General features: G+C 41.5%; 1 protein-coding gene across 7 annotated transcripts in view; it reads right to left on the bottom strand.

Annotated features, from left to right (window-relative positions):
• The window catches only part of LOC125902498 (receptor-type tyrosine-protein phosphatase mu-like), a 225,238-nt gene that overhangs the window by 175,219 nt on the left and 36,584 nt on the right, over positions 1-13,435 (bottom strand). For all 7 annotated transcript variants that reach the window (XM_049598881.1, XM_049598884.1, XM_049598883.1 and 4 more), the window contains exon 2: positions 1,410-1,532. In XM_049598881.1, the coding sequence (XP_049454838.1) occupies positions 1,410-1,532 (123 nt within the window). The remainder of the gene's footprint in view (positions 1-1,409; positions 1,533-13,435) is intronic.

Here is a 13,435-nt window from a genome sequence, read left to right as displayed (position 1 = left end):
GGGGGGGTTTGGTGCCTTGCTCAAAGGCACCTTGGCAGTGCCCAGGAGGTGAACTGGCACCTCTCCAGCTACCAGTCCACGCTCCATATTTTGGTCCAGGCGGGGACTTAAACCAAAAAACCCTCCAGTTCCCAAGCTAACCCCGCCCCATTTCACAAAAAAGGTAGCATTACAGAGAAATCCAATATTCCTCTTAATAATTTTGATTAGGTGCACATAATAATAACGTTATTCATCCCTACAACAGTGAATATTTTTTCCCTGACCTGATATGACATGAGAGCATTTTTGATGATCGCCTCCATCCAGTTCTTGCGTCTTATCACATTTAACCATAGTTAAATGTGACGCTGCTATGTGATAAAATTCAAGTTTTGTGTCATGACTCCTTCTATTCTGGCTCCCAATAACACAACAAGACCCCATTTTAAGACTACGTAGCCTACAGCCCTGTGGTGACGAGTCATGTTTTGCCTCCAGCTAATTAAATGACATCAGTGTAACAGCGGCCCTAAAAGGTGCTATACTCTGTTTGAATATTAGGCCAACAAAAGATGTACTCAAATACATTAGATTCCTTTAAGGAATAGCATAGTACAATAAACAACATGGGTATATGCATATATTAATATCTGAATGAAAAAGCTGAAGGTATTCTAAAAAGATTCAGAGCTTTTAAAAAAAACACATCCCTCTTTTGATAATACAAATGAAGAAACTAGTGTTGGAACTCCAGAGAAGAATGTAGCAGTACTGTCTTTAAAGTATATGCTTGCAAGATCGAATAGTATCCATATAAGCTGTAATCAATATTTATTAGTCTCCAGCACTAAGCTGTTTACGTGCAGCCTTACAGTATATTCCAATTATAGTCAGACTTATAGCCTAATCAGAAAAATGTCTCATGTAAACACCTAAATCATCAGACTGAACCGGCCATGGGGAAATAAATTTCATTCTGTGGAAAAAAACTTACAGATAAAGATTTGTCATGTAAATGCTCTGTCAAATTAGTTGAGTGTTTGGAATATCTATAATCGTCAGGCGCATAGCTCGCCCACTTGAGCCTTTCATTATACGTGTGTTCAAGGATACTCTTATTCACTGCAGATGTCAAAGTGGATGTCATGTCATATGGAGGAGCAGCATATTCTGATGGTCTCTCTAAATGGAGCCACTGTGTTGTATGATGGGATCAAGAGTTTTAAATCTTATATGTTTTTATTCAAGAGTTCTTCCTAATTAGAAAATAAAATTCCTTTATGTAAAGTGATCTTTGTTTAGTGCAGAATACAGCTTCTCACACAAACAGACAGGGTCAAATGTGCAGACTGTTGCAGTGATGTATTCTCTGTACGGGGATGGAATCATCATTTCTCCTCCTCATGAGCCGGTGTCACCGTCCTTACCTGAGGGCATCCACGGATCTGATGAAGACTTCTCTCTGGTATTGGCCTGCTCCCAGTCAAGGTCGTCGTCTCTGCCTTGGCTGTACCCACATGCTGCCAGCGGCTTCTCAAAGTTACAATCGCCTGCGACAAAAGGAAGAAATTTATATGGTTATATAGTTTTTCCATTAACTTGCTGTTCAAATGAATGAATATATAAATTAAATTCCCCTCTTTTTTTTTACCCAGCGGTATTCATAATGCAATATGCCAGACAATGAGATGCATTTAAGTGAGACAGAGTGAAGGATTACTGTAGTAGGCGAGGCACAACATACATTACCATCATTAGCAACACGGCAGTCCAATTTCACAATGACAAGTATGAAGTGTCCAAACTCCATCATCGTTAGGCATTATGTTCCAAAACTGCACCACCATCAGGGATAAATTGATTTATTTTCCTTGCCGGCCACAGAACTTTGCTGTTCATGCGCCCTTACTCCACAGAGCCACTCTAATCCTTTTTACAAGCTGCTTGCAAAATGACAGCAAGCAACCATTAGGGCCAGGCTTCAACCAGGCTTGGCGTGTGATCGATTAATACAAATACTCCTTTATTCCTCGCACCTTAAAGGCCACACAGAGAATGTGAGAGTTGAGCTTTTTTCCCCCCCAAAGTGCTTTTCAATCCACTCATAAATCTACAAAAAAAGGCATGTCAGAACAATATGTGGCTGGAAAGGAGTTCATACTGAGTATAAAAAAATCAAGAAAGAAACATAAAGGTGTTTTTTACACAGTGGGAGGTTGTTTTCAGAGCGGGCAGACGACTTAGAGAGGAATTGGACAAAATGATATTATGCTGCGTCAGATACATGATTACATCGGTTCTTTGTTGATAACAGAGGTACTGTAGACCTATATTATCCTGCCTCTTGTCAGAATCCAAATGTTGAATCTGAAAATGTTTGCTTGCACATTGCTAATAAGTTTCTAAACACAAATGACATACAAATTTTATTGCCTCTGGGAATGTCCTTTGAGCCAGAATCCATGCCAGGCCAAAACCAATATCTCATCTCTTACAAGCTCCCTCTGACATTCTGCCGCATAAAGGCTACGAGCTGGGTTTTTTGTTTTCCCATTTATCTCTCTGGTGACATTTACAGTACACGTGCAAATGAGTGGCCAAACGAGGAGAACACGGGGATAATTAATATCCAGCCTCATAGGGCAGCTGCTAATGATATATTTGCTGCTTTGTCTGTTTTTTTGAGGGGGCGGACGTGGAAAAAGGGAGTGATTGCCAAAGTGCCACAGGTAAAAGGGTTAGGGATTGTTGTTGAGCTTGTCCAGTGATTCATTGCCTCCTACAGATAACACATCACCAGGGCACGTTGTTAGGATGAGAGATTGTAGGCTACCTGTGTGTTAGGTAGGCTCCCTGTTAAGTGGGAGACATCAGAGAAAAGCTAACAAGTGACAGTGAACAAAGCTGAAAAACAAACCAAGGAGAGACGGATATGATTCTCAAGAGTTAGCTCAAAGGCTAGATGTGCTGGTAAGTAGGTTAGGTAGGTTGCTAACATTGGTCAAACACCCCAGACAGCACCACACGTCACATTGACATCGGCATGACAGAGGGATATCACCTCTACATCATGTTCTATTTCAGAATGTAGCATATTAGGAGGCAGTTCATCATCAGTGCAACTTAAACAGCTGTAGATTCCCGATGTTGCCAATACATTGGCAATGCATAGCCTCTAAGGAGGGTGACTGCTCATGTATTTCCACGTTTACTGCTTAATCTAGCTTTAACTGCATCTTCATACCTCATCAGTGAAAGTGTTTGTTGAAGTTGCCCTAAGATAGCTAGTAATCCGATAAACATAAAAGTTAATTGGTCTTTGTTTCAGGAGAAAAAACGCAGGTGGAAGTCAACGATGACTGTATGGCTTACTGGGATCATAGACTGTATAAAATAATGGACGTAGCTACCATGACTTCACCTATCGGTTTGTGAACTGCAGTTTTGAATTCTCAAGCTCGACATTTAGACGTTTGCCGTCTTGGTTTTGGGGAGCCAGAAGTGACCATATTCAGACAAGAGGGTGGAGCTGTGGAGGAGTGTGAGTTTGATCTGACTGAGAACTCGAGGACAATAGTAGACAGCCTATCACTCAAAGCTGCCACACCCTTATGATGCGTAACTTTAAACCTTAATAAAACGTGAACAGGAAAGTTATAGTGCATCCCTGGTACAGATGTCATGAAGCGGAAAATAAGCTATAGAGAACTGTTTTTTTGTTACCAGGCCGTAAACATGTTTATTACTGCTGTGAAGCATCCATTTTAACATTGTGGTATAGAGTGTGCCAGGGCTGACATCAACACCTGGAAGTTCAGCATCGTATGTATTTATTTACACAGTTTAAGATTCCAGGGACAGCGCACATTAATAATTAATTGCTATTTAATTGGTACTTTCACTTCACAAAATGTCTGTCTCCATATACTATATTTGTTTTTTGTGTGTGAGCTATTATGTAATAGCTCATTGCATTCGTTAACAGCTGTTAACTGCTTTTGTTTAATTGGGTGTGAGCAGCATCGTACTCGGCCTGTACAGCGTACTATGTTAATTGTTGATTAAATGTGAAGCAGCAGTAACAGGTTGCTAAAAACTTTTTTCTCAAAACTATCCCAGAATCTGGGTTAGGAAATCTGAATAAGAAACCTTCATGAATTTCTCCATCAACATGCCCTTAAGCAAGGCTCTTAACCCCCAGTGGTTCAACTGGAACTGTTCTGCGGCCAACACTGAGAACCTCGTGGAAGTCCTCCACCTCCCTGGAGTGACTGTGTGAAACTAGGAGAGTAAGAGTATGAAGGCGGTGCTAAAAAAAAAAAAGAGCATTTAGGCTACTTTATGCTTTCTGTCTAAATAAATAAAAATGTTTGTGTTGCCAAGATGTAACTTGGAGAACGTTAACATGAGTCTTTGGCTGCAGCGTCACAGGGACTGGCTTCGTTCCATCAATATTTTGACTCAATAGTTCCAAGATCCCTTGCCCTGTGCCGCCCACCTTCCTTCTCACAGCATGCCGGAGCTCAAACAAACTCAAAGAGGTGGCTTTTATTGGTGTTTGATATTCAAATCGATGGCATTGGCGAGGAGCAAAATGTATTCCAAGTCAGTGGGTGATGGGAGTGAAGGGAGAATTTCGAACACTGAGGGCAAAAAAAAAAAAGCCTTCAAAAAGAATATGCACTAAGAGGAGCCCAGTCCTTGTTTAATTATTTTTTTAACTGTCAACTCGGCAATTAATAATAAATCAGGACAATGAGAGGGTTGAGGTGTCAGTTTGAAACTTGAAATCCCCTTCAAAGACATCATTACCGCATCTGTTCTATTAATAATTCTCTTGTTGCTCAGTTAATTTGATCTCAAAAGACCTTGAGAAAAAGAAATGACTGCATACATTTTCAGATATAGTAACCAAATATGCTGCTTATATCCCCAATGTTATTCCAATGCTGCAGCTGCTCACTTTTTTCGCAGTATATAATGGCAGAAGTTGATAGAGTGACAATTAAAAGACTTAAACTAAGCAGAGTAATCACAAATCCAATCCTATATCCGAATGTAGTGACTACAACCCAATATACATAGTATAGTCTCTTGGTAACTGTGTTTTCCTATTGATTCTCTATAGATGTGGTATTAGAAAACAGTGCCTGAAACAAACCCATGCAGCTTTTTCCATTGACAACACTTGAAGAACCCTTCACATCCATTGCTTTAGCTGAACTATTTTGACCATTAGACCAGGGTTACAGGATGTGAACAAGCAATAAATCAATTGGCACTGCTTTGATTGTGGCTCTTGGTAAGTACTGTGAAGTTCTTCAATAACGCCTGCAACTTGTTATCGACCTGTTGTAGAACTGTTCTGTCCCGAGGTCAACGTAAGGCATCTTGTTCTACACAGATTGCATGGCATCATAAGCTTTCTCAAATGTGTGACTCCACCACCGAGAGCGCCATAAATCCACGACGAAGTGTATCACCGATCACATGTTGCATGCCATCAATACAAACTGCTGCCTCCGAGTCGAGAGATTGTACACATGCATGCAGATGAACGCATCAATCAATAGCATCATAATAGTCCTTCTCTCCGTAGGAGGTTTATATCGCTGCCAGTGTGTGGCACAACCCCCATATAATCAGGCTCGACAGCTGCTGAAATAGATATCCCAACGAGAGGCTGCCAACTCTCTGAAGGAGATTTAACTTTCAATAAAAGCTTCTATGAGGTGTGGGTAGTCTGGGGCTACAGATGAATGTGCTCCACCCTGTCAACATTCCCCTTTCAAGAGAAGCAGGCAGCTTGAAGCTAAAAAGGTGGCCCTAGATATGTCATGAAACAATTTATTCCTGAGCGAGAACACACAATAGTCTTTATATTCTCACGCAGAGTGCATTTCAAAGAAATCTATCCATCTTTTCCTGGACTGAGCCAGAGGCCAGAATCAATACCTCAACCCCTCAATGCTGGAGCCAATTTCTCCTAAAGATTTTCAAGTCAGACTTAAAAGGCCTTTTGTTATTGCACCTGTAACAAAAGTAAACTTTAAGCATTAAAAGCTGTGTGCATGCGTGTGTGTAAGTGTGTGTGTTTGTGTGTCAAAGTTTGGTACTGTAGTGGAGTGCTATTCACACAGTCCTCTCTCTGAATGCCAGTGAATGAGTGTAGGAAGGATGGTGAGGGTGGAAATGGAATATTGAAAAAGCAGAGTGGTAAGGTATTAAATGGAAAATAAGGCTTTTTTGAACATGCTCAGAGTGGAGCTCCTTGGTGAGGTTGTAAATGGCATTGTTCTGTTATGCTTTGCAGCATTTTTGTTCATTAACATGATTACAGTTGTGAAGTTCTTTTGCTTTTGTAGGTTCTTGCTCTCCAAATGTTGGTGTCTTTATTGATTAAAGAAAAGTATGAGTTTAAGCATTGAATTCAGGGATACTCAGTGCAAACAACAGTTTGCCTAGACTTTATGAGAAACTGTCTTAAACTTCTTTTAAAAGTAACAGTTTGACATGTTAGGAAATATTTTCCTGCCAAGAGTTAAATGAGAAACTCAGTACCACTCTCATATCAAGCTAGTTAGCTTAGCTTAGCAAAAACAATGTCCAGCTCCTTCTAATGTTATGTCATTTCTTGTTTATTTAATTCATAAAAATAAAACTGAAGTGCAAAACTGACAAGTTGTGGTTAATGTACCTGACTATTTCTTGGCCAGATGCAGTTACTTCCTGGAGTCTTGTTGTCATGGTGAGGTTGCAGACTTCAAGAAGTCACTCATATAGCTCTCACAAGACAAGCGGATAAGCATATTACCCAAATGTTGGTTATTTTTCGGGAATATTATGAAGTATTTACATGGAATCGGGGAGACAGTAGACAACAGACAATACCTTCTGGATGGTACGACGAAAACAAGCGAACAGTCTGACGGAATGACAGGATGGTAACACTACCCATGCATGAGTATAGTTGTGATGATAATGCTGTGTTGTTCACAAAGATTGTAATAAAATACATTAAATTAAAATATTCCATGTTTTTTATTTTATGTAGTTTTTCTAGCGATGTCTAGATTGCCTGTGTTTCCGTCTTGTGTGAAGGAGCTATGTAACATCTGCTTGTAAATTTTGTCACAGAGGACTACAAAAACTCACCTTATCAAATGTCCTGTTCTCATCCACAAAAACGATATCTGGTAGGGCTGGGCGATATAGACAAAACTTCATATCTCAGTATTTACAGGCTGACTGGTGATACACAATCTATATCTCCATATTTTCTATGAAATGGGCTACATGTTTTCAGTTGCAAGTCAAAGCCACATTTGAGATGTCACAAACAATTTTATAAAAAACAGACTGTGATTAAAATAAAACGCAAAGACAGGAATTTTTTCCTGTTTGAAAATATGCAGCTGCACAACATGTAAATACATGTACATTAAAGGGCCAGTGTGTAAAATGAGTTGAAAAGCGTTGAAAACAGTGACATCAGTGGTCAAATTCTAGATTGCAGGGCTCACTCACTCACCCCTCCCGTCGGGTAAATGACAGTGGCCTCGTAGGGACAAAAAGCCTTGCGCAGACACAGAGTTTTTCAGGAGTAGGTCTATCTCGCGACGAGGTAAATGTTTATTTAGTAATCTAAGCCATGTTACGATATTGTAATGAATCCCTCATCAGCAGGAGACCAGAGGAGCGTTTGGGAAAAAGGCCCGTTTATTTGAGCACTCCAAAAACTCCGGTAACACTCCAGGGGGTAAAAGACTCCGTCCCAAACTCTGACTCTTCTAGCGTAACACACACACACACCATACACACATACTCGTTTACAATACCTAGCGGGTACCCCCTCCCCTCTCTGCTCCACCCATCTCCAGCCCGCACACTGGCTGACAGCGTAGCCGGTAAACAGAGCTCAGCTGTTTATTTAGCCTAGCAATATCTCCGGACTATAGTAGCTGCGATGGACGACTTTGAACGCGATTTTGAAGAGCTTCTTGTAGCGGACACAGACCCAGAGCCATACCTGTTTGAGCCGGAGCATACAGAGGAGGACCTTGGATGCTGAGCGGGCGAGAAGAGAGGCTGAATCCTTCGCTCCCATTTAGCTGCACAGAAGGGGATTCGGTGCTACTGCTACCATCGCTGGGGAGATATATCATCAGGAGGAAAAGCACCGCAGAAAGTGCATCACAAGGAGTGAAGTTGCGTCTTCTTTTCCTCGCAGACGACGGTTCGGGTTCATTCTCTCCTGTTGCGTGGTAAGTGTGGTCCATTCGCAAACTTTATAACTAAAACAACTTTTCACTACTCTCTATCGACGAACTACTAACACTCTGCTGTTTCCTCCTCCTTCTTCCTTCCTTCCGCTGTCTTCGTTGGTGTATTTATACACGCGAAACGCGTTCTCTGGCTGGCTGGATTGTCCGCTCGGGCTGCCTTACATACATGGCGGTGCAAGATAGCGACCTCTCTAAAGCAAGTCCCTTGCTATATATATATATATATATATATAAAAGCATAATTATAAGGCTACGAAAACCAAACGAATTTTATTTTATGGCGATTATACACTTATATAAACATATTAATGGGTAGAAGATTCAGATTCAGATTCAGATTTGACAATAAACCATGCCAAATATTACACAGTGGCCCTTTAATGTTTTTGCACATAGCACTGGAGCTACAGAGGTTTAAAGGTTTGCAACACAGGACTAAAAACTATAACATGAGTATAAAGGTATCAAGTAGGCCTAAATCCACTGTAGTTTGGAGCAATTAAAAAAAATGTGGGGGGAGTTTAACAGTCATTTTTCATCTGTTGGCCTTTCATATGAATCTGGAAAATGACTGAAATATTTTTATTTATTTAGACTATTAATCTTATTTTTGCACAGAGCATCAACAGAGAGGCCAAGGGAGGGAAGGCGCGAGAGACACTTTGTCCGTGTTACATACGTATTGTATATGAAACGTCGGTGTTGCCCCGCATTTTTTAAAACAGATCTGTCTCTATGTCACAAAACACAACACAACTACAAAGGAGAAACGTGACGCACTACGATCCACCTCACACACAAACTAGCAGCGCAGCACTGGATTGCATGTGTGCTGCGGTAATATCATTAATCTCACAGACTGATTTAGCATAACACGTGCAACATATAGACGGATGTCACACTGTAAAAGACAAATTAAATTGATTAATTAAATAAAACGACAGATTAAACAGAGGAGCAGATCTGTGTCTCTCTGAGTGTTGCTGGAGAATTTCTGAGTGAGTGAGTGGGGCAGAGCTGTGCGGAGAGAAGAGACGAACACTGGTATGCGTTATGTAACGTAACTTGACCCTACATCGATAGAAATGGTGTTGTCTAAATTTATATCTTCCATGAAACTATATTGATATATTGTACATAGTCGTTATATCGCCCAACCCTAATATCTGGTTTGTCATCCACCTTCACCCTGATTCCATGTTAACGCTGCATTACTTTTGTTCGACAGGACATAATGCAAGAAAGAAGACTAAAGCTTCGGGGTGGAACATGAACTCAAGACTTCACACGTACAGAGCAGGGTTGGCACCTAACCCCGGGCACCTGTGTGATAATTACTAGCTACTACATAATTATTGGTCATTTTCTACCCAGTAATTTTGAGAGAGCTGCATACAGTGTGCGATATTACAAAGCAAGCAAACGAACAAAAGTAGCGTTAGTGTTGTGTGTGCTTGTATGGCATCGGATAGAATATCCTCCCCGTGAGGAAACTGAGCCCTTTTCCAGCATCGCCACTGCTTCAGTCCCAGTGGCAGATATCATTGCTGCAAGACCTCCTTAGCCCCTCTGCCAATTCTGCAATTACCAGCTTTCCAACCTGCTCTGTCTGGCTAGGAAATCGCAGGTCTGCTCTTTGCCCCAATCTGCCTCAATGTCTGCACTTGTTTTAACAAACATCTTGTCTGCTGGCGTCCCTGCAGACTGAAACCACAAGGCAATCTTGGGTAATTTAAAACCAATGTCAACTATCTCCCTCCACCACCGCCAGTTTAGAGCTTCAGAATCCTGCAGCTAAGCCCCTTAGGGACTGATAGGTCTTTTCACTCTGGCCCTATTTCACTTATCTATTGGCAGCTCCTGCCAAGTCCTATCTCTGCACTGAATTGCATGTATATATACTATCTGTTTGGGGACTTTGAACTGAGGGAAGGGATTTAGACAATCAATCTCAATATCATTATCAATCACGTCTCGCTGTTCACCACATTGATTCGAAGGGAAATAAAGAAGTTGGGAGTGGAGATTTCCACTGATAATCTGCCTGGCTGAGCCATGCACTTGTCAGCAATGTTTTGCAAAACAAAACCAACAAATTACATCTTGTGTGACGGAACAAAATCAGGCCAAAAAGCGAACATTGCATTTGTGAATTAAAACATTGGAATACATTTGATGATGTATGAAGCTATAAAGATTTGAAAAATATTGTGCATAGATTCATTATTTCTTAAAACCCATTCGGCACTATGTAGCTAAAAAAACACCTCGTTATAAAAAGCTCTTTGCCTTCCAGGGCATCTTTTTCCTTTTTTTTTGTCTTGTCAACCAAATATCAACTTGATGAATGTGCTTTACATCAGGAGTACAACATAGTTCCTGATCAAATCCACCCTTGTGCATGGTTAGATGTACATCGAAGATGACAGGCAGCCTTCTCCTTAGATATGCTAAATTTTGACAGATGATTTTCAAGCTATGTGTGCCAGCGCAGGGCTTGACGTTCTCTTCCACTGCGCCTGTCAAGAACTTCCAGTAAATGACTTCAAATCCATCTCCATTCTGTATAACCTGCCAGGCACCAATTAAGATAAATATGGAAGCTAACTCGGAGACATGGAGGATCCTTATTGTCATTCCTCTCTGAGCAATAAAAATGAGGACTTCAGGTCTGTCTGCATAGAAGTATCCTGTGGTGATTACACCAAACATTACGTTATTTTTCTCTCTGCGCAGGGGTCCATTTGAATCACAGATTGCTTTCGGATATGTTAAGGTCAGACAATATAGTTAAGAGGCTCGTTCACACTAAAAACTAAGAGAGCTTTCAATTGCTGAAGATCAGATTTAATCCGTTTCTGCAGACTAAGGAAAACCACCTGCTGTGCTGGGTGTTTAGTTTGAGGAGAGGTGGCTTAGGCGCATTCTGACTCTGACTTGACAGCAACAAGGCTGGTTAACAATGGCTTCTCCTCCTATTGTTCCCAGCACCCTCATTCTTGTCTCTATCCACAGAGAGAGCTACAGTCTGTCTCTGTGCCTCTGCCCTCCAGAGAGTGAGAGGGAGAAAATAAGGCTGTTTCCTATTCAGCTTAATGCCTGTTGATACACTGAATGGCAGAGTGAAATAGGCTTGTTTGGCTTCCCATTTCCCTGTGTTCAACATGCCCCCAGAAATGATATGGTGACTGAGCATAACAGGCGCTCTATTAAAATCACTGTTTATTTGTTGCACAAGTTAAAACTGCACCGAGGAGAAGATATATTTTGATCAGCGAGGTGAGGAGAAGCTGAGTTTTGTATGTCAAATATACTAAATAAAAATCGAAGACACATCCTGCTGTGTCCGAATGCTGGTGTTGATGCACATCCTGTGCTGCAAAATCAACTCATGATGATGGTTTTAAGTGGAATTAACCCTCTGCATTAATTCGCAACACAGCTGTAGCTCAATACTATAAGACTGGAAATTAAAATTTCCTCCAGCGTGATTCCGCATTTGATCCAGGTGTGACGGGTCACTGGCCTGAGCTTCAATCGATGAAAGACAGTATAAGAGAGGAGAAAACTCTGTGGCTTCCAGTGGAAAATAGATCCACACCTGGACAGAGAGCCCTCAGGAAGAGAAAAAGGAATAGGAGCCCAGCCTGTGCTCAAAGCTAAAACCCCCCTGGCTCACTCCAATAGAAAACAACATCCCCATCCCACAGTGGATGACCCTTCAGACTGAACCCCTTCAATCCTCCAAAAACCTGCTAAGTCAGCAAACCTTTGAATTCTGCCTGACTGAAACAAAGAAGGGATGAAATGCTAATGTCAGTATCAGTAGCTTTCCCCCCTGTTCTCCCAGAGTTTCCCAGAGTCTAATTTGTCAAACATGCAAGTAACAATGCCAGAAATTAGCCCAAAGGGAGGTTTCCTCCAGAGGAGAGAATGATTATGTTTGATCATGGAATAAACAAGAACATTAACATGCTTTGTTGGTTTTCCAGAACTGGAACAAATGCTTGTTTTTATGTGCGGAGGAGGAAATAATTCAAGGTTGAATGTCAAAGAATTAGGAAATCACTAAAGCTAATTAGAAATTGTAGAAGAACAGAAGAAAGGTTGAATCAATCCCTCTTGAGAAGGAGTGGAAATCTAGGCCACAAGGCAAAGCTTGCGCATTGAGGCAGAATTATCAGCCTGATTAAATATCGTTACTTTGCTTTTGTGTCATGGCATATCGTCAATCACCTATGCGGTGAGTTTAATCCCCCCGTTGCCACACACACAGTCGTGTCAAGCTTGGAAGATCTGACCGACACGTGGGCAGACGGTGCACAGGTGGAAGGTGGATTCCAGCCCAGGTGAAAGGTTACCACATGGATCTGAGCGTTGCTTTGACAGGTGTGGCTGAAGAGATTTCAATCCCAGAGGGAGCTTTTTCAAAGTACCATCTTAGGGTCTTCACCTGCACACTTCAAACACATTCAAACCCTTCATTTCTCTACTGAAGCCCAATAAATCAGCTACCTGAAAGAAAAACCCCGTGGCCGGGCTTAATCCTCCTGGGTCAGGGGGGGCCGACGTGGAAGGCATGAGGCCTGTGAGCCCCCCTTTTTTGAATTTACTGCATGTGCCACACTCTTGTTGTGCCTGGCAACAGGAGAGTCTGCAGACTGGTCAGTGAGAATCTCAAAACAAGTGGGAGGAATCTCTTCTTCATGTGTGTCACTACAGCCCCAGTTCTTACAGCCGTGGCACTTGACGACAATGTAGATCATTATAGCAATAAGTATCACCATTAACATTTACCATGACATGTCTCTCCTTTATGTAACAGCTAACAATATCACCCACATGATTTTGTATCTGTAGCCTAAAGCCATTTTTGCAACTGGCATCACAGTCAAAATCCACCGTGTCAAAATGCTGCCCAGAATGACAGCTGATTGGCCATCAGTCTGTTTCGAATTAGGGATGCTCTAATTCAACTGTTAATATGGGTGAGAAAAGAAAGTTACAGGTAAATCAGGTTGCCTTCTTGAAGAATATTTTACCATGATTAATTAAGTAATCTATGGTTCACTTCTGGCAGCACAGTGGTTAGCTCTGTTGCATCGCAACAAGAGGGCTCCGGCTTCAGTTGGGACTGAGTGGAGTTTGAATGTTCTCCTTGTGTCAGT

The sequence above is a fragment of the Epinephelus fuscoguttatus genome, linkage group LG15, assembly GCF_011397635.1.
Source record: "Epinephelus fuscoguttatus linkage group LG15, E.fuscoguttatus.final_Chr_v1".
Lineage (NCBI taxonomy): Eukaryota > Metazoa > Chordata > Actinopteri > Perciformes > Serranidae > Epinephelus > Epinephelus fuscoguttatus.
This window is presented reverse-complemented; position numbering and strand designations above follow the sequence as displayed.